A 25,610-nucleotide genomic window follows, 5' to 3' on the forward strand; every position below is an offset into this window, starting at 1 on the left:
CTGAGTCCTTTCATGTATAGAAGAGTGGATGGATTTCAACTTGTGAGATGCCCTCCCATTTCCACATTCTATATATCTATCCAAAAAAACTCATAAGCCCCCAGGCATGGTGGCACATGCCTGTAATCCCAGCAATTTTGGAGGCTGAGGCAAGAGGATTGTGAGTTCAAAGCCAGCATCAGCAACTTAGCAAGGCCCTAAGCAACTCACTGAGACCCCTATGTCTAAATAAAATACAAAAAACGGCTGGGGATGTGGCTCAGCGGGTAAGCGCCCCTGGGTTCAATCCCTGATCAAAAAAAAAAAAAAAAAAAAAAACCCCAAAAACCTTGTGAGTCATTTCTTGGGGGATGACAGCAGCAATATTTCCATTTCTTTGAACAGTTTCCTGATGACAGGGAAATATTCAAACTAGCAGTAGGCAGACAGTGGCTGATATGGAGGAGTCCCATACATCCAATTCATCTAAGATAGAGCTTGTGTTTCACGCAGGCTAACATGTACCCTATTTTGCAGAGATAGGAAGCCTGGGGGACAAAGGAGTTCCAAGAGGAACAGACTCAGGGCTCTTGGTAGCTAATATGTCATTATGATTGACCTTGCTGGTCTGTTGAGCTGAGTGGTTCAGCTCAGATATAAAATGAAACACAGGATCCAATTTATTATCAGAACAACAAAGAAATGGTGTCACCTGAGGGCAGGTGTCAAGTCCTTCTCCTTTCCTTCTTTCTCTCAATGGTAAACGTGAACATCAGTGTCCAGGACACTGTGACCTGACTGCGTTACATCTTTCTTCCTTCCTCCCGAATCCGTGGCAGTGGACGAGTGCCCAGCGGCTGGGTCACGGGCCTCTCTCTTCCAATGTGCTCACACCCCCATGGGAGCCCCTCAGGTGCTACTTAGCAGAAATGTGGACAGAAATTGTTGGTAAAATTGCATAAACCAAAACCAAAGTATAATGAAAAAGAAGGCTGGCCACTGAATAGTTTTGAAAAACAAGAAAACGTTTATATTTAAGATTTGACACAAAGAGGCTACAATTAAATAACCACATTAAGTCTTGGGGCACTTCACGTAGTTTTGGACCTCAAATCAAACAATTCTTATATTGATAAATCCATAATTTCTTTTGTGACTTATTTTAATTTTACAAATCAGACCATGATAAAACCCGACAGGAGTTCTCGTGTGAAACAGTGTCCCTCGGCGCTGCGAGTTAATCAGTGCACACCGTAGGCGACTGGGCTGGCTGCCGCAGGCCTTCCATGGTTGCCCTCGTGACTTTAGCACTGCGCACCTCGAAGAGGAGACTACACTCGGAAATAAGTTTAGAAAAAGGCTTTACAAAATACTGGGGGTGGGCGGTGGGACACCCACGCAGGGCTGTGAGCTGTATGAACTGCGCCTTCACTGCCACAAGTCTTCTGTGCGGCCAAACTTAAAAACCAGTCCTCTGTGGATAAAGCAAAAACACCACGTGACTGCCCGGAGTGGCAGAAAGGGACAGTATGAGAATGGCAGGACAGGAGCACCAGAGTGACTGCTCAGACTGCCTCTCTGTGGCCCAGTGCCCTCCCATCCTGCTCAGCCATGCTACTGGCCACACCGCCTTCCCAGACCTCACCCGGAGGTGCTGGAAGGGCATGTGATGCTTCCAAGTCAGCTGACGCTCGGCGCATGACTGTCACATATCTGATTTTGTCAAATTCACTCAACACCCTGTTGCAGGACGGGGCTGGAGCCTGGGGCCTCTGCTCACCAGGCAATTGCCCCCTCACTGAGCTGCTCATCCGGCCATCAAGGCACCTTTTTCGGGTGTCCTGATGTGCTAGATGTGAGGGCCATAAAGATAACTGAGAGAGTTTCTGTCCTCAAACTGCTCACGTATGTTACCACAATGTGGCCAGCACAGGGGCCGGGGGAGCACAGAAATGCAGGGCTCAGCCCACCTGGAAGGCAGGGAAGGGCTGATAGGTGACAATGTATGGGTGGCTCTGGGGACAAACAGGAGTTCAGTTGGAGTCTGGTGGGAACAAGAGCCTGCAAGGGATGGACTAGATGCTTCAGGGAGAGCAAGCAGCACCTCAAAAGGCAAGAGGCCTCAGAGAACCTGGGGGCCGGGGAGGAGTCCAGCGCTTGCCCAGCACATGAGAGCCCTGGGTTCCACCCAGCACTGCCCCACCCCCCAAATCTCACCAGGCATGGCAGAGCCAGAAACAAAGCAAAAAAACCCACAAAAAGCCCAAGTGACAAGTGTGTCAGAAAGATGCCCTCCCAGCGCTCTGGCCTTGGGCTCAGGTGACGTGTGTCCACGCTGTCGTCCAGGCCCCCACTGGAAAAGCCCAGAGTGCAACCATGTTTATAAAAAGCTGTCTGGAGTGTAGAAGGACAGGTAAGAGTCCATCGTGGCCAGGTGACTGCTGAAGAGATGAGGAGGAGGACAGGGCACAGAGGCCGCCAGGCTTCAGGGAGCCAACCACAAGGCGGCCAGCTCCCACGGTGCCATGTGGAGTGGACAGGGCAGAGGCCAGCCTGCGAGCCGAGGGGCAGCTGGTCCTCAGTGCCAGGCAATGGGACTGCTTGGAAGAACAGCTCCTATTGAAAAGGGACACCCAGGTGGCTCCAGTTGGTCGTTAATGAAAAAGTCAAAGTTCAGATTTTTATGTCAACTCTCTTGATTTTTAAATGTTGGCTCAATAACAAAAATAATTCTATACTGGCCAAATAAAACAGCTGTGGCAGGGTTGGGCTGGATGGCCAGTTGATCTCTTAGGCCCCTCAGAGCTGGGCTTTGTTTTAGAAGGAGGTCACCTCTAGTACGGACATCTGCCTCTGATTGCTGGAATGGTAATTCGTACCTTCGCTAAGCACTGTTGTGCTGCACATCAGAACCGCAGGCAATCTGTACAACTGTTCCCATAGCAGTGCCCACCAGCTGAACTCAGTTTCAATTTGCTTATAGTACTGCCACGGAACCTAATTTGTTTTTAACTGAATAACGGTTCTCCTTTAAGTTCAAACCTCAGCATGTGACTCGAAGGAGAACCCTGAACATGGCCGCACTCCCTCTCCTACACACAGCCACACCTCCCTGCGGACTAACAGACTCACTCAGATTTTATTTCATAAGGGGGAGGAGAGATTTACTCATTTTATATTTTTTTAGTGTTATAATCTTTTTTTAAGAGAGAGGAGAGAGGGAGGGAGTGAGAGAGAGGAGAGAGGGAGGGGGAGAGAGGGAGGAGGGAGGGAGGGAGGGGGGGGAGGGAATTTTTTTAATGTTTATTTTTTAGTTTTCGGCGGACACAACATCTTTGTTTGTATGTGGTGCTGAGGATCAAACCTGGGCCGTATGCATGCCAGGTGAGCGCGATACCGCTTGAGCCACATCCCCAGCCCAAGTGTTATGATCTTAAAGGGAGAAAGGAAACAACTAACTAAGCAACTGGTTAAAGACTTAGCAAAAGAGAAAGTGCCAGCTGAAATCACCTCAGATCTCACCACACCAGGCTTTGCAGTTAGACAACCTCAATCTGAACTTCAGCCACCTGGTCTCAGGTTATCTATGTCTCTGTGCCTGTTTGCTCACATAAAATGGTATGACACCTTAAGAGTGGCTATGGGGATTAACAGAGTGTACATGTAAATGAAGCTCTAAGAATGGTGCCTAGCACATAGTAATTGCTCAATAAGCTTCAGTTATTATTTTCTGCAAAAAAAAGTCAATAGCTTTACTTAAAAACAAAACCCTCTGAGGTTTCTCCATCAGTTTCGGGACACAAGGTTTAACCGAAGAGGACATGTATCTTGCCACATCTAAATTCATATTTATTTTCAAACTGACTTTATAAAATGGCAAAAATGCCTGGTGGTGGAAAAGACTAACTATGAATACCAACTGCTGGCTCTTACTAAGGGCAACCAGTAGTACCTAATGGTTCAAGTGGATAAGAGGCTCTTCTTTTTTTTTTTTTTAAGAGATGGGAAGGGATGGGGAAGAAAAAGTTCTATAGTTTCCCAACCGTTTCTGGATTAGGACCTTCTTTAAAAACTTGAAGAAAGCCACAGACTCTGCCCAGGAACAAGCAGAACCCCCCCCCCCTTCCAGCTTGCACATGGCAAGGCCTGGTGGCTCCCGCTGACAGAGCCCCCTTGGCCCTGCTGCGGGAACTCCTGAGACACAGCCTGGAGTGGCTGGGTGGCGGGGGTGGCAGGGCAGGGCAGGGCAGGACAGGACAAGCAAACACAACACAGAACATAAAAGAAGTGGATTAAAAGCAGATGAGGTGAAAAGCGCAAAACCAACTTACCCAAAAAAGATGAAGGCATTCTGGAAAAACACAGCAATTCCAGGATACACTATGGGTTTTTCTGTAAAAAACAAATGAAATATTTAGAAGTTTATGACCTCAAAACATTTATTTTTGGATGTACCAGCAATTGTCAGTTTTCTTGCCTAAGATAATTGATCTTTCTGGTTACTATGGTCGATGCATTAAGTAATGTAATGTGCGCGACAGCACAGGGCTGGCTTAGTAAACAGCAGCTCCCTTCCTTCCCTTCACAAATTTTTTTTTGCCCTCATGGAGCAGAATAAACTAGAAAGAAAATAAAGCGGACTGGTGGTATAGGAAATACAGCAAATGATGACATGCGACACAGGTGGCCAGGAAGACCTCATGAGAAGCTGACACTGGAGTGAGGACATGAGGAAGAGAGGGCAGGGACCCTGTAGTGGGAGAGCAAGGGCAAAGGCCCTGAGGGGAGAACATGCTGGCCTCATAGAGGGACATAGAGGGACAACCCCTTGAAGAGCAGGAAAAATGGGACAGATCAGAGAGGCAAAGGGCAGGCTGGTGGCGAGCGTCCTGCAGAGCCCTGCAGCCTCATAAGGACCCTGACCTTAATTTTGAGATGAGAAGCCACTGGAGGGTTGAGACAAAATGTAGCATGAGGTGACATATTTTAACAGGATCCCTCTGGCTGCTGTGCTGAACGAGATTATGAAGGGGGCAGGGGAGAGACGCGACCCGATGTGGAGACACTCTCGGGAAACCAGGCAAACAAACAAAAGGGATGGAAGGGAAACATTCCCAAATATTTAAGAGTGGTAAGGTTATTACAGCTTCTTTTGCTTTTTTTCATTTCTATATTTTTGGTAACAGTTTTGATAATAAATCAGATAAACAAAAGAAAAAATACATACATCTTACAAATGCCTATCATTCCTGTCTATAAGATTTAAATAATTTTAATAAAAATTTATGAAATCCATGACTTTAATATAAAAGTTCCGTTTTATTCTTAGAAGTAAGGTGTTAAAATAGGAGCTAAATTATCTCAATTCAGAGAGTTGACAGTGGCATGTGACAGCCTGGCCAGGACCAACAGCACCTGAGGGAGGAGGAGTGTGCAGGGTACTCGGCCTGGTGCTGAGGGGTGCGTCCAGGGCTTCCTTCCAAGTTCTGCTTCCAAGTGACCTCTGGACCCGTGAACTGGTGATTCTCAACTCTCTAAGAGCCAGCACATTTTTGAGGCATGGGGGTTTTCTTACCTAAGGATTTAACCCAGGTTTTCTTGCTAGGGATTTAACTTGGGCGCTCTAACGTTGAGCTATATCCGAGGATATTTATATATATATATATATATATATATATGCTATAAATGGCACAATACCTTTATTTTATTTATTTACTTTTATGTGGTGCTGAGGATCGAACCCAGTGCCTTTCGCATGCCAGGCGAGTGTTTTATCACTGAGCCACAACCCCAGCCCCCTTGTTTTTATTTTGAGACAAGGTCTTGTTGAGTTGCTTAGGACCTCACTAAGTTGCTGAGGCTGGCTTTGAACTTGTGATTCTCCTGCCTCAGCCTCCCAAACTGCTGGGATTACAGGTGTGCACCACCATACTCACCACACATCTTAACTATTCTCTAAAAGGAGAAATAAAAGAAAGTACATTGTTATTTTTAAAAAAGAACTAAATTAGATCTAGGTTGGTCCACTTCTTGCATATCATTCTTGTTATGCTTTTACTATGATAAGTACAGGTGATTTCATCTGTAACATTAAATGGGTTTCATATTTTTCTTGGGTCCCTCAAGGTGAACTTCAACCAGGGATCTAACACACGCTTTCTCCTGAGCTTTCCTTACCCTGGCCTTTTATGGCAGACTTGTATGAAATGTTAGTTAATTTTCCCATGTAAAATGAAAAGACATCATCATATTACCAGGGAGACGTAACTGAATACATTTCAAGTCTCGGGGTTAGAGTTTGCACAGACACTATTCTGAAAGTCAAAACTTGCTCAATAGCTAGAGAACATGCACATTCTGCTTTCTGAGACTTTGGGAGGCCAGAAAAGTTCTGAGCTATTTGTCATTCCTACCAGACTCTGGACTGGAAGAAAAGATACAGAAGAAAGGAAGGCTACAAATATATAAAACAAACACAACCACACACTAACAGGAAGGAGGGGTGTGCTCAGGTATAAATGCGTTGCTGGGAGCTGGCCCATCTACATGAAAAAAAGCTTCATTCTAAAATAACCAACTTCAATGCAAAATTTCAGTGTTCCGTTAAAGTAAAATGCAGCTGGCATCTCTCTTACCTTTAGCAACATAACCTCCAAAGAGAATCCACATAGATGTAATCAGAGAGCCGAAGGCCAGCATGAAACCCAGGAACAGCCAGATGCGAGCACCTGTAAAGAGGGACTGTTACCAGAGCTGCCTGGCACAGGGCACAGTCGGCTCAGTTAACTTCCAAAAAGAAAACAAAAACAAATAGGAAGTGCATTAATGTCTACAACAGCAACAGTGGGAGAAGATGTGTTAGGAACCCCACTGGTGGAGATGTTGGCCTTTTTCTTTCTTGGTTACAGAATGTGTGTGTGTAATAAAAATCTATTGGTCTTGTATTCTACGTGGGTATATTCTGTATTTACTTCTCCCAATTCCCTCTGCTAAAAAACATTTTACTTAATCTTACTACAAAACATTTCACATTTCTCACTATATTCAGAGGCTCATTCTCTATATATTTCTAGAAACTGTGCTCCAAAGTTTGAAGTTCTCCAAGAGCGCTTTCAAATAACACAAATGTACTTTTATTTTATTTTAGGTTCCGAGGATTGAACTCAGGGACACTCAACCACTGAACCACATCCCTGGCCCTTCTCTGTATTTTATTTAGAGACAGGGTCTCACTGAAGCTGCTTAGCGCCTCGCAGTTGCTGAGGCTGGCTTTGAACTCATGATTCTCCCGTCTCAGCCTCCCAAGCCTCGGTGATGACTGCCTGCGCCACCGCGCCCAGCCTGACAACATTCTTAATAATACAGGATTGTACATGTGTGAGTGGTTAAGATGGTGAATTTTATAGGATTTTACCACAATTTAAAAAATATTTCTATGATTCTATTTCAAAATGCTAATTCAACCAAATATGGTGGCAAAAAAAGAGAAAAAAAAAATTTATATGGTATAGTTTAAAATACCATATATTCTATTTTGCATGTGTTCCCACGAACTGTTCCCTACCGGATCCAGCGGTCACCAATGGCTACCTGCTACTGCTGAGGGCCATGCACTTAACCTGGGCAGTGTTCTGCACTGTCAGCCAACTCTGACCAAAGGTGACTTCAACCTTCTGCTCTATATACCATCCTCCCTCTGCCCTTTTATGCAGTTCTCATTTTGAGGATGATAGTAAAATGCTGGTTGCACTTATTTACCTGTTTGACCAAGACAACCTTCACTGTAGCTATCACCGCGGACTTGTCCATTTGATACTGCATTAATCCTGTGGGAATAAATAAAACCAAGAAGTCAGGACCTCAGACCCTGAGGAGAAACTGCCTATGATGTCAAATTATTAGATAAAATAAGCTAAAGTCTCCCAAATTCAATGTCAGGCCTCATGAGTCCTGGGTAACACGTTCACGTGACTTTACTTGAGTCACCTCAGCCAGCCATTTGCCAAAGCTGTGGCTGTGGCCCCAGACGGCAGGGTCAGCACTCCCTGTCAACTTGCTTGAAAATTCTCTGACTTCACCCCAACCTACTGAAGCAGGACCTTCAGGCTGGGAGCCCAGAAACCTGGATTCTGATCTTCAAGTGATTCTAAGTACGAGATTCTCAAAATTTTTTGCTAAGATTAGAACAGGTAAAAGAATGTTCAGCAGAGTTCTCTCTGGTTTCATTTGTATACATCAGGCACACTCAACAGTGTGTGGCAGTGGTAGAAAGGAAATGGGCCCTTATCAATCCAAAATTTACTTAAAATGTAATTTGGAATAATTTTTTTGTAATAGTTTTGTATTAGTGCCCAATGTTTGGAGCATAATTGTAGTTCAAATAAAATAGTAACTTTTTGCTTTGATGCCATTATCAAAGAGATTCGGTGGTAGAATCTCTTTTCTTCAATCCCTGATACATATTCTAACATAAAAAGTCTTTTACTGTTTCATAAAGTATCACCCTAAATTGATGCTTTGGAAAAATTTAAATGTCGTGGGTATAAGTTCACAATATATCAAGTTGAAGTTACAAAATATTATACATACATCATCCTTGAAACTCTAGCCAGAGCAATTAGACAAAAGAAAGAAATTAAAGGGATACAAATAGGTAAAGAAGAACTCAAGCTATGACTAATTACTGATGACATGATTCTATATCTAGAAGATCCCAAAAATTCCACCAGAAAAATTCTAGAACTAATAAATGAATTCAGCAAAGTATAAGGATATAAAATCAAAAACCAATAAATCAAACACATTCCTATACATCAGCGATGAATCCACTGAAAGAGAAATTATGAAAAGTACTCCATTCACAATAGCCTCAAAAACCAACCAACCAACCTGGGAATCAATCTAACAAAAGAGGTGAAAGACCTCTACAATGAAAACTACAGAACTAAGAAAGAAACTGAAGAAAAACCTCAGAAGATGGAAAGATCTCCCATGCTTCTGGATAGGCAGAATAAATATTGTCAAAATGGCCATATTACCCAAAAGTGTTATACAGATTTAATGCAATTCCTATTAAAATTCCAATGACATCCTTCATAGAAATAGAAAAAGCAGTCATGAAATTTATTTGGCAAAATAAGAGACCCAGAAGAGCTAAAGCAATCCTTGGCAAGAAAAGTGAAGCAGGAGGCATCCCAATACCAGACCTTAAACTATACTACAGAGGTATATTCACAAAACCGCATGGTACTGGCACCAAAACAGACTTGTAGACCAATGGCACAGAATAGAGGACACAGAGACAAACCCACATAAATACAGTTATCTCATACTATACAAGCATGCCAAAAACAGTCACTGGAGAAACGATAACCTATTCAACAAATGGTGCTGGCAAAACTGGAAATCCATTTGTAGCAAAATGAAATTAAACCTTTATCTCTCACCCTGCACAAAAATCAACTCAAAGTGGGTCCCTAAAAGTAAAGTCAAGAATCAATAAATGGGATGGATTCAAATTAAAAAGTTTCTTCTCAGAAAAGGAAACAATAATATGAAGAGAGAGTCTATAGATTGGGAGAAAATCTTTACCTCATGCACCTCATATAAAGCATTAATCTCTAGGATATATAAAGAACTCAAAAAAAAAAAAAAAAAAAAAACCACAAAAAAACCCAAATATCCCAATCAATAAATGGGCCAACTTCTGTGAACAGATACTTCACAGAAGAAGAAATACAATTGATCAACAAATATATGAAAAAGTGTTCAACATCTCTAGCAATTACAGAAATGCAAATCAAAACTACTCTAAGATTTCATCTCACTTCTGTCAGAATGGCAATCATCAAGAATACAGGCAATGGGGCTGGGGTTATGGGTCAGTGGTAGAGTGCTCATCTAGCATGTGCAAGGCCCTGGGTTTGATCCTCAGCACCATGTAAAAATAAATAAAATAAAGGTATTATGTTCAACTACAACTAAAAATTAAATATTAAAAAAAAAGAATACAAGCAACAATAAATGTTGGCGAGGATGTGGAGAAAAAGGTACACTCATACATTGCTAGTGGGACTGCAAATTGGTGCAACTACTATGGAAAGCAGTATGGAGATTCCTCAGAAAACTGGGAATGGAACCACCATTTGACCCAGCTATCTCACTCCTTGGTTTATACACAAAGGACTTAAAATCAGCATAGTATAGTGACACCGCCACATCAATGTTTATAGCAGCTCAATTCACAATAGCTAGACTATGGAACCAAACTAGATGTTCCTCAATGAATGAAGGGATAAAGAAAATGTGATATATAATATTATATATATATATATAATTTTTTTCAATGGAATATTACTCAGCTTTAAAGAAGAGTGAAATTATGGCATTTGCCAATAAATGGTTCGAGTTGGAGAATATCATGCTAAGCGAAATAAGCCAATCCCACAAAACCAAAGGCTGAATGTTTCTCTAACATGCGGATGCTAATTCACAATAAGCAGGTGGGCACTAGGGAAGAATAGCGTTACCTTAGATTAGGTAGAGGGAAGTGAGGAGAGGGGAGGGGAGGGAATGTGGGGATAGGGAAGATAGTAAAATGAAACAGACATTAATATGTATGTATATATGTGACTACATGATCAATATGACTCTGCAACATGTACACTGAGAAAAATGAAATTATATCCCATCTATGTATGATATATCGAAGTGCATAAATGCATTCTACTGTCATGTATAACTAATTAAAACAAGTAAAAAATATTGCATTCGTCTTACATATACCCATTTGGTGTGTGTGAAACTAAAATGTAAGATTCATGAGGGCAGAGCCATGTCTATCCTGCTTCCCATTTTTATTCTCAGTGCTAGACCAAGGCTTGGCATAAAGTAGATGCTCAATAAAAGTGTTGAAAAATATATTTACCTCCTAATTGTTTTACACAATAACATGAGGTCTTAACTTACTCATACAAATCAAAGTTTTAGAATGATTCAAAATACTTACAATTATTTTTTATGAATTCAATACTAAGTTTTATACATAAAATTTATTTTAAAATAACCTTCATATTAAAAAAATGCAAATATTCAGGTTAGTGATTTTTAGCTCTTGTTTTTCCTTGCTGGGCCACATGAATAAACTTCATAGCTCTCTATGAGATACCTTGCCCTTCTCTCCACCATTAGGTACATTTGGAGTGAACGATTTCTACTTTTTTGTCTGGCATTGGGACATATTTATTCTCAAATTTACAGAACAGTATAATTTTTTTTCCTGCAGCATTTGACATTTTTCAACTCGATACCTCATAACCCCAGAAATTCCTACTTATTTCTACAAATACGATAATTCTATAGAACCACAACAATCAAAACCATGATCCCTGAGTCATCTAGTCTACGGACCCTATCTGAGCTTCCCCACTTACGTCCTCACTAGCAAAAGGATCTTGTCCAGAATCATGGGACACTTTTGTCCTCACAGTGGAACATTTCCTCAGCCTTTTATGACTTTTATAACCTTGATGCTTTTGAAGAGCTCAAGACAGTTATTTTTTAGACTCTCCCTCATTAGGGTTTGCTTAAAGTCTCATGACTAATCTTGGAGACGCATCTGCGGCAGAAAGAACACACAAGCAACAGAGTTCTTGTCAATGCATCCAGCGGGTGGCACAGGGCTTTGATTTGTCCCATTGATGATGAGGTTGACTTTGATTCTTAGGTGGGATCTACCAGACTTCACCTTAGGTTTCTCCCAAGGCAGCTCGTATTCTGTGGGAAAGTACTACGTGTGTCCTGCTATAAACAAATTTTCTTTTTCTTTTTGTATTTATTCATATCATTATAGAGCCATAGATTCCTATTTTATTTGAAGGTTAAAGTATATTTCTACCATTATTTATCTGTTCCTCATGTGACTCCTGAGGGTGCCTTGAATGTCGAGATGTCCTTGAGGTTCTTTTGACACATCCCACCTATCGGTGAGCGTTTCTCGGAGGGTCCACTCTCCTCGCGTGTTGTGTGCCCGAACTCTAGAAGCAGCCATGTGCTTAAAGAGCTGGAGATGGGCTGGGGCTGGGGCTCAGGGGTAGCACACACGTCCGGCATGTGTGAGGCACTGGGTCCGATCCTCAGCACCACATAAAAACAAATAAATAAAATAAAAAGGTATTGTGTCCATCTACAGCTAAAAAGAAACAAACAAAACAAAACAAAACAAAAAAGAGCTGGAACCCTTTCAGTAGAGAATGGTATTTATAACCTAAGATCTGGGTGTTAGGTGCACTCTTTGTTTTGGGGGTATAGCTGTCCTTGGACTGTTCTTCAACCCCATTATGGACAGCCTTGTCACCCTGCGAAAGACTCCCACATCCCTCTAGGACTGTCTTCTCACGGCCCTCCCTACAGCCCCACCACCCATCCTGTGCAGACCTAAGAGCCAGAGGTGGCTGTCCACCTGTGCAGACACTTACCACCCTGCCTTAGCCCTGGCAGGCACCTGGCCCTCCACTGAGGATGTCTGTCATCCCTGACCCCACCTAATGGTATCTGAACTAAACTTTGTCAGGAAGAATGGAGGAAAAGCTGAGCACAGTAGCACATGCATGTAATCACAGCAACTTGGGAGCCTGGGGCGATAGGATCACAAGTTCAAAGCCAGCCTCTGCAACTTAGCAAGGCCCCAAGAACTTAGTGAGACTCTGTCCCAAAACAAAAATAAAAAGGAATGGGTTGTGGCTCAGTGGTAAGGAGCCCTGGGTTCAATCCCCAGTACCAATCAATCAATCATTCAGTTTAAGAGTATAGAAAAGGGGGCTGGGCGCAGTGGCACACACCTGTAATCCCAGCAACTCTGGAGGCTAAGACAGGAGGATCTCAAGTTCAAAGTCAGTCTCAGCAATAGCCAGGCACTAAGTAACTCAGTAAAACCCTGTCTCTAAAATACAAAATAGGGCTAGAGATGTGGCTCAGTGTTTGAGCACCCAAGTTCAATCCCTGGTACCAAAAAAAAAAAAAAAAAAGAGTATAGGAAAGGAGAAATAAGTTGACTACTACTTTAAAAATATATGTATAGGGCTGGGGTTATAGCTCAGCGGCAGAGAGCTTGCCTAGCATGTGTGAAGCACTGGATTCGAACCTTAGTACCACATACAAATAAAATATAAGGCATTCTGTCCAACCACAAAAAAATAAAAAATAAGTAAATAAAAATATATGTATAAAAAAAGGTGGAACAAATATCAAAATGTTATAATTTGGTGGGATTATTGGTAACTTCTGTTTCTCTTTTGCATCTGGTATATTCTGCATTTTTAATTAAAAAGAGTAATACATAAAACATTTACTAACATTTTAAAAGCCACACTAGAACTTTTTTAAAAAAAATATTCACTTTTTAGTTATAGGTGGACACGAAATCTTTATTTTATTTTTATGTGGTGCTGAGGATCGAACCCAGTGTCTTGTGCATGCTAGGCAAGCGCTCTACCCCTGAGCCATAACCCCAGCCCCTAGAACTTTATAAGTAAGAGAAAAAGCCAGGTGTGATAGCACATGCCTGTAATCCCAGCTACTTGGGAGGCTGAAGCAGGAGGATTGAAAGTTCAAAGCTAACCTGGGCAATTTAGTGAGACCCTATCTTACAAATAAAAAATAAATAAAAAGGGCTAGGGATGTAGCTTAGTGGTAGAGCGCCCCTGGGTTTAATCCTCAGTACTTCAAAATTAATTCATCAATTAATCAATCAACAAGTAATTAACAAAAAAGTAGCTGCTCTTTGACTCCTATGCACTTGAATTACAATTAAGAATTCTGGCTTAAAAGGCCAGCTGGGTCATGGTTGGACACTACCTTGAAAAGACGTACACTGAAGCCAAACAGATGGCGAAATCTAATGAAGACCTGAGTCAGCTCTGCGATGGCTAAGTGCCAGACCCCCGGCAGGGACACTGTGTGGCACAGTCTACTCAACCTCCTCAGCACGTTCCTCCAATCAGGGCTGCTACTGCTCCACAGTGGAACAAAATGATTTTTTTTAAGATCTGAGGACAAAATGAATGAACAATATAACAAAAATAAAACTTTTTAGTTGGGACCAAGGTTGAAACATAAATGTGCCAGCTCTCTCAAGGGGCTTTAACAGCAAAATCGCTACAATAAAATAAATTGCAACAAAATGGAAGGAACTAGAAACAGCTGCTTACCAGCTGAACTTCAAAGAAAAAGACTCCAGCCCTTTGCTTAGCAGGTGGCTCCTGAGGTCAGACCCTTTCCCTGTGCATGGTTAACTATTCTGCTGCAGAGGGTAGCCCATCAGAGCCACATTACCCTTACAGAAGCACAGGGAGAACTTGAAATCAACATGGGAAATGCCAATAGGGTCAGGTGAAAGCTAGAAGAGAGAACTCCAAAACTCAAGGTGACCCTGCAGAAACTTGTCAGTGACGGAGGGCAGGGCAGGGGCGTGTGCTGGGGTGGTGGAGTACTGACTGGCAAAAAAGCAAGACAACATTCCAGGGTGATGAAAATGTTTCAGTCTTGATCTGGGTGGTGCTTATACAGGTCTATACATAAGCAAAGACTTATTAAGATGTAATATGATCTGTGCACTTTGGGTTCCTCACTGAATATATTTGATGTTATGTTTTAATATAATAGAGGAAGATAAAAAAAACACCACTTGCGGGGCTCAGTGGCACATGTCTGTGATCCCAGAGACTCAGGAGGCTGAGGCATAAGGATCACAAGTCACAAGTTCAAAGCCAGCCTCCACAACTTTGCAAGGCCCTAAGAAACTCAGCGAGACCCTGATCTCAAACAAACAACAATAACAAAACTCAGTGGTTAAGTGCCTCTGGTTTCATTCCCTGGTTACCTCCCCCCACAAAACAAAACAAACAAAACAAAACAAAACAAACAAACAAAAAAAAAACCACAAAGATTTGGGTTAAAAAGGTCAGAAAAATGACTCCCCGTTTCATCTCCCTCCCAAAAGCCTAATTAAAAATGAAAGTATAGGGAGGAAAAAAATACAATACCAGAAAAACAAAAAGAATATGAGGTAGTTCTCAGCAGATGAAGTTTTCTTTACATTTGTGGAATATAAATCAACACAGATTAAGAGGAGCCTGCACTTAGAATCTGTATCCCTCAGAAACAGGTCAATTGAAAGTTCAAGTAGTGATCCCAATGATACTCTTCACAGAACTAGAAAAAGCGATCATGAAATTCATTTGGAAAAATAAGAGACCCAGAATAGCTAGGCAGTCCTTACAAAAAGAATGAAGCAGGAGGCATCATAATACCAGACCTTAAACCATATTACAGAGCAATAGCAATAAAAAAGGCATGGTATTGGTACCAAAATAGACATATAGGCCAATGGTACAGAACTGAAGACACAGAGACAAATCCACATAAATATAGTTATTTCAAAGGCGCCAAAAACACACACTGGAGAAAAGATAGCCTATTCAACAAATGGTGCTGGGAAAACTGGAAATTCATATGTAGCAGAATGAAATTGAACCTCTGTCACCCTGCCCAAAAATCAACTCAAACTGGATCAAAGACTTAGACACTAGATCAGAGACCCTGTGCCTAATAGAAGAAAAAGTATGGGTGGGGTTGTAGCTCTGTGGCAGAGCACTTGCCTAGCATGTTTGAGGCACTGGGTTCAATCCTCAGCACCACATATAAAGATAAATAAAATAAAGGTACATCAACAACTAAAAAATATTAAAAAAAAAAAAAAAAAAAAAAAGAGTAGGCCCAAATCTTCATCATGTTGGCTTAGGACCTGACTTCCTGAACAAGACTCCTAAAGTGCAAGAAGTAAAATCAAGAATCAATAAATGGGATGGAGTCAAACTAAAAAGCTTCTTCTCAGCAAAGGAAACAATCAATAATGCAATGGAGAGAGCCTACATAATGGGAAAAAATCTTCATCACATGCATCTCTGAAAGAGCACTAATCTACAGGGTATATAAAAAACTTAACACCAAAAAACCCAAATAACCCAACCAATAAATGGGCTAAGGATCTGAACAGACACTTCTCAGAAGATGATATACAATCAGTCAACAAACATATGAAAAAATTTTCATCCTCTCTTACAATTAGAGAAATGCAATTTCATCTCACTCCAATCAGAATGGCAATTATCAAGAATACAAGCAACAATAAGTGCTGGCAAGGATGTGGGGGAAAAGGTACACTCATACATTGCTGGTGGGACTGCAAATTGGTGCAACCACTATGGAAAGCAGTATGGAGATTCCTCAGAAAACTGGGAATGGAACCACCATTTGACCCAGCTATCTCACTCCTCAGTTTATACCCAAAGGACTTAAAATCAGCATAGTATAGTGACACAGCCACATCAATGTTTATAGCAGCTCAATTCACAATAGCTAAACTATGGAACCAATCTATATGCCCTTTAACGGATGAATGGATAAAGAAAATGTGATACACACACACACACACACACACACAGTGGAATATTACTCAGACTAAAAGAATAATGAAATTATGGCATTTGCAGGTAAATGGATGGAACTAGAAAATATCATGCTAAGTGAAATAAGCCAATCCCAAAAAACCAAAAGCCAAATGTTTTCTCTGATAAACAGATGCTGATCCATAGTGGGGCAGGGGGATAGAGAAGGAAGGAAGGAACTTTCGTTTGTGTAGAGGAGAGTCGGGGGAGGGGCTGGCTGTGTGAATGGGAAGGACGGTAGAAAGAGATGGATATTAATATCCTATATACGTGTGCGATTACTGGAGTGACTCTTAACCATGTGCAGCCAGAGGAATGAGAAGTTGTGCACCATTTGTGTACTACATGTGAAAATGCATTCTACTGTAAAATAAATTGATCAATTAAAAAAAAAAAAGAAAAAGGAAGTGATCACTTGTGTTAAGTGCTACTGAGAGGAGGAATACAATAAGACCAAAATCATCTTTGGATTTGGCAATGGAGAAATCACTTAGAAAAAGGTTTCAGTGAAATGGTGGGCCGGCAGAAAGCCTGATTACAGTGGGCTGAAGTGATCAAATAGGCTCAGGATCAAGTAACTATTGGGCAAATAGTTTAACCTCTACCTTTCAGTTTTCTTATTTAGTAAAGGGGAATCACAACTCCTTCCTCATAAAAATGTGGTACAGACTGAATATGAATCTAAAAATTCTTAAACTACATGCAAAATTATTTTGAATGTTTTAATGTGCTTGTTATCATGCTTAATGATATATATTTAAAAATGAGGGGGCTAGGATTGTGGCTCAGTGGTGGAGTGCTCACCTTGCACATGCAGGACCATGGGTTCAATCCTCAGCACCACATCAAAATAAATAAGTGAAATAAAGGTATTGTGTTGAACTACAACTAAAAAATAAATATAAAAAAAATGGGAAAGACTCTAATATGTATTAAAGGCCTATTATAAGATCTTTTTTTAAAAGAAAGAGAATTTTTAATATTTTATTTATTTATTTATTTTTAGCTTTCAGGGGACACAACATCTTTATTTGTATGTGGTGCTGAGGATCGAACCCAGGCCGCACGCATGCCAGGCGAGCGCGCTGCTGCTTGAGCCACATCCCAAGCCCTACTATAAGATCTTAAAAAAAAAAAAGTTCAAGTAGTAGATAACAAGAGCCACCAGACACTGCAGCAGAGGCCTGCAGCATGTCAGATAAATAGTCGACCTTGAGGGCTAACACAGAAGAAGCATAAAGGCACTTCAAACAAGAAAACCCTTGGAAATTTAAAAAAAAAAAAAAATACACAAACACAAAAAAAACAAGACCTGAAATGAAAATATGGCTCAGGTGAGAAGATGATACCGAGGTGATTTCCTAGAATGTGGAGCAAAAAGAGAGACAGGAGAAGCTAACAAGGTAGTCGCCTCCAAGAGGAGTGCCAGAGAGGTGACAGTTTCATTCTCAAAGACAGAACCCAAGACAATCTCCTGGAGCAAGGTTAACAGGCGAGTCCTCTGAGTCTTCTCAGCAAGCACAGGAAGGATAAGATCAGATGCCCGTCAATGACCCCAGGGCAGGGACTCCAGGTTCTGAGGTAAAATGACACCGAACCTAGAATTCTACATCTAACCAACCTATGAATACAGCAAGAGGGAAAATGGAAACATTTTCAGACAAACAAGGATCCGAGAGCTTACCTTCTCATATTATTTCTTAGAGTTGTTTGAGCATCGGGTCCAGCAAAATGAGTATGAAAGGTGAAGACTGGAAACTAGGGAAAAAAGTGGGCCCAATCCTGAGGCAACGGGGAGGGGAAGTTCCACTGTGCAGCTCTACAGGTGGCTTATACACTTATACACTTCACACTGAAACCGACTGGGGCTTTTGGAATGGAGAGCTCTAGACCAAAGTAGATAACGATACAGTAACAAACATCACTGAGACTTTGGAATGATGACAGAATATGCAAGAAAAGAGAGAAAAGGCAGCTAGAAACTCCAGGAAAAACATAAAGCTGAACATGATTATATTTCAGTCCACACAGTAAGCAACCCAGTATGGCTTTTAGCAGAATGAAAGGGGCCCTCCAGCAAACATAATTCTTTTTGTCAACAAGGCAACCAGAAATGCCAGGAAAAACAGTACTAAGTAAGAAAGGAGGGCTGGGGCTGGGGCTCAGCGGCAGAGTCCTTGCCTATCACGTGTGAGGTACTGGGTTCGATTCTCAGAACCACACATAAATAAACAAAAGTCCATCAACGACTAAAAAAAACAAAAGAAAAGCACCACCCAAGTATGAAACAAATTAACGTACTGCAGGGATTTGAGAAGCTCACAGAGTATAAGAATATTGTCAAAACACATTTGAAAATCTGTTGAGAAGTGAGGAGTTACAATATTCAAACTGCTATCATAACACACTGGCTTTGCAGTGAATTGTGTTAATTGTTTTTTTTTTTTTTTTGGTCCTGGAGATTGAACCCAGGGGTGTGCTCAGCCATGTCTCCAGTCCTTTTTTATTTTTTGAGACGGGGTCTCATTAAGTTGCTGAGGCTGGATTCTCATTCTGGCCTCCCATGTTGCTGGAATTACAGGTGTGCACCACTGCATCTGGCCTTGTCTACTGTCTCTAAGGAGGAAATGATCCTGTTAAGTCAGGTCACATCATTCTCCTCAAAACTCTCCAACAGCTTCCATCACGCTCACAATGATGCAAAGTCCTCACATTGCTTTGCTCTATACCACGTGACAGAGAAGCTCTGCCACCTTGCCCATCACCCTCTCCCTTGATCACACTCTCCAGTCACGTGCGTCGCCCTGCCATAGAGCCTTTGTAGAGCAGAGAACCTGCTGTTCATCTGCCTGGATGATCCTCTGCTGTCTATCCCCACGGTCAGCTCCTTCATTTCTTTCCAATCTTTACTAAAACCACCTTCTTGTGAGAGCTTCCTGGATTCTATATAAAATGTCTACCCATCCTGTTCAGAGCTCCCAGCTCCTTCTCTGCGTTTCTTCCTTGCACTCATCATCATGTAACATGCTGTGAATTTAACTTCTCCTTAGCTGCTGTCTTCCCACTCATTAGAGTATAATTCCATAAGGGCTAGAATTTTTCTCTATTTTAATCACTACTGTATCTCCTGCACCTAGAACAGGAACCTGGAATACAAAAGCTTAATAAATATTTGAGGGAAGAATGAATAATCCCTTAGATAAAGTACTTGGATTTTTTTTTTGGTACCAGGGATTGAATTCAGGGTCACTCGACCACTGAGCCACATCTCCAGCCCTCTTTCGTATTTTATGTAGAGACAGGGTCTCGCTGAGTTGCTTGTGCCTTGCTTTTGCTGAGGCTGGCTTTGAACTCATGATCCTCCTGTCTAAGCCTCCCTAAACATGTTTTTTGATTTAAATGTGAGGTTTTAAATTCTAGCAGTGCAGAAATAAAAGTCTACCTGAGAAAAGGGGGAGACAGATGGGAGAGAACAGAAGGAAGACTGGAAAAGAGGACTGTCACTTTTCTTTACGCCCTTCTCCACTATTTGATTTTGAAATCATGCCCAACATTTTAACTTGATAATATTTTAAAATCTTGCAATTATACATAAAACAATTTGACCTTGTGGTGACCTATGCAGGTGCTGTCAATAACAATGGCACTTACATGAGGAAGGCAATGGTGGCTATCACACCACAGGCATGGTACGAGTGGTTGAACTCTTCCATAGTGGGATAAATAACAGCTGCATCTATGATGATCCACCAGCCTGTAAAAAACTGAAACAAAAACAGATGACACCAATGAGAGACCCTATCTCTCTCTCTCTCTCTCTCTCACACTACTCATATATATATACACACACACACACACACACACACACACACATATATATATCAGCACTATCACATCTGACTGGCTGGAATGAAGACAAGGTATTTAAGTGAAGAGGTCCCTTCTAATGAGTTTCAAAAATTTCTTTTTTTTTTTTTTTTTTTTTTTTTTTTTTTTTTTAAACATATTTATTTATTTATTTTTTTAGTTATTGGCAGACACAACATCTTTGTTGGTATGTGGTGCTGAGGATCGAACCCGGGCCGCACGCATGCCAGACGAGCGTGCTACCACTTGAGCCACATCCCCAGCCCCTCAAAAATTTCTTAAATGTTCTGTTTCTTGCATATAATTTGCACGTGGCTTAATAGCTGGTTAAGCATTACATGCCCTAAAGTCTTTCAATTGTTACTTTATATTGTTGTAATAAAGTATTCAATCTAACTTTGTGAACTAGAAAAAAGTTACAATAATGTTATGGAAAAAAAGAGAACTAGATCAGGGGCTGAGGTTGTGGATCAGCAGTAGAGCTCTGGGTTCCATCCTCAGCACCAGATAAAAATAAATAAATAAAGGTTTTGTGTCCAACTACAACTAAAAAAAAAAAACAGATCAGATTCCAAGTGACCCAAGAATTGCCCTGTTACTGATGTATTACAGGCCTGTAGGAAGACATGATTAAAATGAAGAAAAATTATTTAAACTAAAAATGGGGAACAATTATTGTTTGTAGAGTTAGCTGTCCTCTGAGTGTCGTGGAATAACAGCTCTGCAGTACTGCTTCTCCTCTTGATAAATTACAGTATAGTCTTAGATGGTTTCAGATATGAGTTTAATACAATTTGAATACCAGATCATAATCTATCTAACTGAAATTTGGTTATGGATATTATCAAGGGCAGATACATAATAAAACAAAACTACATAGATATTTTTATCATCTGAGCAGAAATTTATAATAAAAGTAACCAAATTCTGACAAGAAGATTGAAGGTTTTGAAAGTAACCACCTATTCTACCCCTGTTCCCATCCCTGACCCAGTTAGCTCTAGAAATTGCCATCTTCTGGCAATTATTTAAAATAGCAATTGTAGATTAATCAAGTTACTCCTATTAGGTTAAAAACAGATCCATAAGCTATTAATGACATTTTTATTGGCTAGCATGAGTAATGACTCACTATTTTTTTTAACCCTCAGATTGATGTATTCAAATTTCTTTTCTTTTTTTGTGGTACTGGGGACTAAAACCAGGCATGCTCTACCACTGAGCTACATACCCAGCCATTTTAATTTTTTATTTTGAGACAGGGTTTGCTAAATGCTCAAGCTGACCTGGAACTTGTGACCCTCCTGCCTCAGCCTCCTGAATAGCTAGGATTACTGGCATGCACCGCTCTGCCTGGCTTCAAAATATTTTCTTCACGGAAAAATAACAATAAAACTTTAAAAAATGTTTATAAGGAGCTGGGGATGTGGCTCAAGTAGTAGTGCGCTCGCCTGGCATGCGTGCAGCCTGGGTTCGATCCTCAGCACCACATACAAATAAAGATGTTGTGTCCGCTGAAAACTAGAAAAATAAATATTAAAAAAAAAATGTTTATAAGAAGTCAGTATAGTGGTACTTGCCTATAATCTCAGCAACTCAGAAGGCTGAGGCAGGAGAATTGTGAGTTTAGGCCAGCCTATGCAATTTAGTGAGATCCTGTCTCAAAAATTAAAATTTAAAAAAGGGTGTAGGTTAGGCATGGTGGCACATGCCTGTAATTCAGTGACTGGGGAGGCTGAGGCAGGAGGATCATAAATTCAAAGCTAGCCCCAGCAACTTGGCAAGGCCTCGTCTCTAAATAAAATATAAAAAAAGGGGCTAGGGATGTGGCTCAGTGTTTGAGTGTCCCTGAATTCAATCCCAAGTATCAAAAAAAAAAAATACAAATATCAGACCTTTGAGGAATTTGCATGTAAATAAGAATTTTATTCTGAAAATTATTTCTAAGCAATTATATATTTTAATGATGCCCTCCTATTTTTCTTATGAGATTGAGAAGAAAGTCAACTTTGGATTATGGAAAAATGCAATCATATCTTTTGACTGGTTTTAACCAGATTGTTTCTTTAATACTGCCTTGTACCTTACAGTACTCACTATGATGAGGCATAATACTTTTTTATTAAATAAAAAAATTTTTTTCTTTTTTTTTTTTTGGTGCTGGAGTTCGAACCCAGGGCCTTGTGCATGCAAGCCAAGCACTCTACCAATTGAGCTATATCCCCAGCCCATAAAAAATGTTTCATCATGTCATTTTTACCATGCAGTTAAAATAACCCAACCAATGTACTGAATCAAATTTCAAACCATTAACAAACCCTCCCAATAAACAAAACATCAAAATTTATTAAAATAAATTCATTGGTCAGAGGTTTTTTAAAAAGTACATATTTTGAGGGGCTGGGGTTGTGGCTCAGTGGTAGAGCGCTTACCTAATGTGTGAGGCACTGGGTTCGATTCTCAGCACCACATATAAATAAATGAAAGGTGCTGGGGGTGTGGCTCAAGCAGTAGCTCGCTCGCCTGGCATGCATGCGGCGCTGGGTTCGAACCTCAGCACCACATACAAATAAAGATGTTGTATCTGCCGAAAACTAAAAAATAAATATTAAAAAATTCTCTCTCTGTCTTTAAAAAAATATGAAAAACATAAAGGTCCATCTATATAAAAAATATATTTTAAAAAGAGTCCAGGGGGTTGGGGTTATGGCTCAGTGGTAGTGTACTTGCTTAGCATGCGTGAGGCACTGACTTCGATTCTCAGCACCACATACAAATAAATAAAATAAACAATTTTAAAAAAAGTTAAAAAAAAGAGTCCATATTTTGAAACATCACGAAGAATTCAAAACATAAGCAAAAACACGTCACAATAATAGACAAAATTATCAGTGACACTTACCAGAACACCGGCAGCAACAGAGGCAATAGTATTTCGTTTTTCCCCCCAATCAATGCATTCCGAGCATCTCATACCTTCTAGAAATCCAGACATTTTTTTCAGATCACTTAAAAAGAAAACAAAACACAACTAAATAAAGCATTTTCATTTACTCTTCGAACCTGATTTGTGTTCGTGGAAAATAGTTACTAGCTCAAGAATAACTTAATACAGTTAACTAGGCAAGGTGGCTGAGGCAGTTGAAGGCCAACCTCTGCAACCCAGTGAGACCTTCAGCAACTTAGAAAGATTCAGTCTCAAAAAATAAATAAATAAAAGATAAAATGGACTGGGGATGTAGCTCAGTGATAAAGCATCCCTGGGTTCAATCCTCAATATACCTGCCCCCCAAAAGAGAATTAACACAAGTAAAATATTTTGGTTCCACATATTGCTTCAGAATATTCAATTTAGCTTCTGATGAACTGCCACATAACTTTGAAAAACAAAATCTGGTCCCAGGGCCTAGGGAGGCTGAAGCAGGAGGATCACAAGTTCAAAATCAGCCTGGAAAATTTAAGCAGGGGCTGGGGACATGGCTCTGTGGTAGAGTGACCCTGGGTTTACTCTAATACTGTTAAAAAAAAAAAAAAAAAAAAAGACAGTTTTGGTACATTTAAGTAACATGAACAAAGGTGGGTATCCAAATATTGAAAAAAAAGTAAGAATTTAACTTCTGAAAGCTGTCACATCCTATTTAGAACATTAAGTGATCATTTATTTATTTATTTATTCTTTCATGGTGCTGGGGATTGAACCCAGGGCCATGTGCATGCAAGGCAAGTACTCTACTGACTGAGCTATATCCCCAGTCCTAAGTGATCATTTAAATGATGTTAAATAACAGTATAATGATGACTAACTCACAAGAATTCTTTTGTATTGCTTTAATTCCAAACTAAGTTATTATTTGTTTTTGATATTTACAGTCCAGGAGCACTGACGTCCTGGGGACAGTGGGGCAGTGATAAACTTTGGCTGAGTTAAGAGCACAGAACCTGATTTTTTTAAAATTTCACGTGGAAATTTACACATTTTTATCATAAAACGTATATTTCTTCATATCCAGATATAAAAAGAATAAAAAGAAAACACCCCACTGCATTTTACCTCTACCCACATCACTTTCTTTCACCTCATTTTTTTTTCCTTTTCCAAACCTTTTGGTGTCATTTCTATTAAAAAAAAAAAATCTTATTTTAATACCTCTAGTTCTGGTTCTAACAGAACCCCCTCCCTCAAAAGCACGTAACTGAGGTTAATATTAATTCAGACTATAAATAAATAATCCACTTCTATTTAAATCATCACAGCAGAACTAAACTGTAACAAATTACATACAACACTCCTCCACGCCGAGCCTGAATTACATGTAACTTGCTAACGTTCCAGAAATACCCCAACTCCTGCCGCAAATCAGAACCCGTGCACTGAGCTGCTCTGCAGCCAGCAGTTACGGATGTCCAAAACCCAGGATGTCCTAAAAAGTGCAACCACTTCAATTTTTAGCTTCCTTACGAAAACCGATGATAATAACCAAGGCTACTAGCATGTGGGATGAGTTCCATTCTGAAAATCCACCCTTTTCTCCTTCCCTGGGAGGAACAGGAACCCAGTTTGGTTTTCGGTTCGCACAGCGGCCCCGCCCCGCATCCGCTGCAGGCAACGCCGCAGCCCGCCGCAGCCCACGCTCCGCGCGGCCGAGGGACTGGAGCTCTGGGGGTGGACGCGCAGGGGGGAGGTGACGCGGGTCCCGGCTGAGTCGCGGCCGTGCGACCCAGCCGGACTACACTCCCTCTCGGGGTCTCTTCCAGCCTTGAAGTGGGGGTGGGGGGTCCCAGGACCCAGGGGTAGGCCCGCCGTGCCCTCTCGACCGCCCCACTCCTCCGAGCCCGGGGGGTCTGGCCGCTGGGCGCAGGACGGGGCGCAGGACCGGGCGCAGGACGGCAGGAAGTGGCCGGGGAGGGTCCAGCAGGGCACAGCTCGACCCCGCAGCCTCCCGCAGGGCGGGGAACCCGATGCGACCGCGTCAGTCAAGGCTGTAAGGCCTGGGAGGCCGGCGGCCGCGCCCCCACTGCCCCTGGGCACTTACGTCCAGCCCCGCGGGTGCAGTAGGTCCGGAGCCCCGGGTCGCGTCGCGCCGGGCAGCCTCACTTTCCCCGACTTTCGGCCAAGAAAACAAAACAGCCACAGGCCGCCAGACGCCCGGATGTAGCAGCTCCGCCCCGGGCCCGATGCGCAAGCGGAGACGGGGAGGAGGGCGGGACGCCGAGAGGAGACGGGGCGGCCCTAGGGGAGCCACGCCCACCGCGCCGACG

General features: G+C 41.5%; 1 protein-coding gene across 1 annotated transcript; it reads right to left on the reverse strand.

The window, feature by feature from the left end:
• Positions 1 to 983: 983 nt before the first annotated feature.
• Tmem50a (transmembrane protein 50A) lies at positions 984 to 25,541 on the reverse strand. The gene is made up of 7 exons (XM_046469070.2): positions 25,385 to 25,541; positions 23,254 to 23,359; positions 20,136 to 20,248; positions 7,738 to 7,805; positions 6,615 to 6,707; positions 4,311 to 4,371; positions 984 to 1,453 (listed from the first exon to the last, which is right to left on the reverse strand). The coding sequence occupies exons 2-7, from the start codon at positions 23,344 to 23,346 to the stop codon at positions 1,408 to 1,410; spliced, it is 474 nt and encodes a 157-aa protein (XP_046325026.1). The 5' UTR covers positions 23,347 to 23,359; positions 25,385 to 25,541; the 3' UTR covers positions 984 to 1,407.
• Positions 25,542 to 25,610: the final 69 nt, after the last annotated feature.

Source organism: Marmota monax, unplaced genomic scaffold (assembly GCF_021218885.2).
Source record: "Marmota monax isolate L192 unplaced genomic scaffold, Marmota_monax_Labrador192_F-V1.1 WCK01_AAM20220418_F8-fsc00008, whole genome shotgun sequence".
Taxonomy (NCBI): Eukaryota; Metazoa; Chordata; class Mammalia; order Rodentia; family Sciuridae; genus Marmota; species Marmota monax.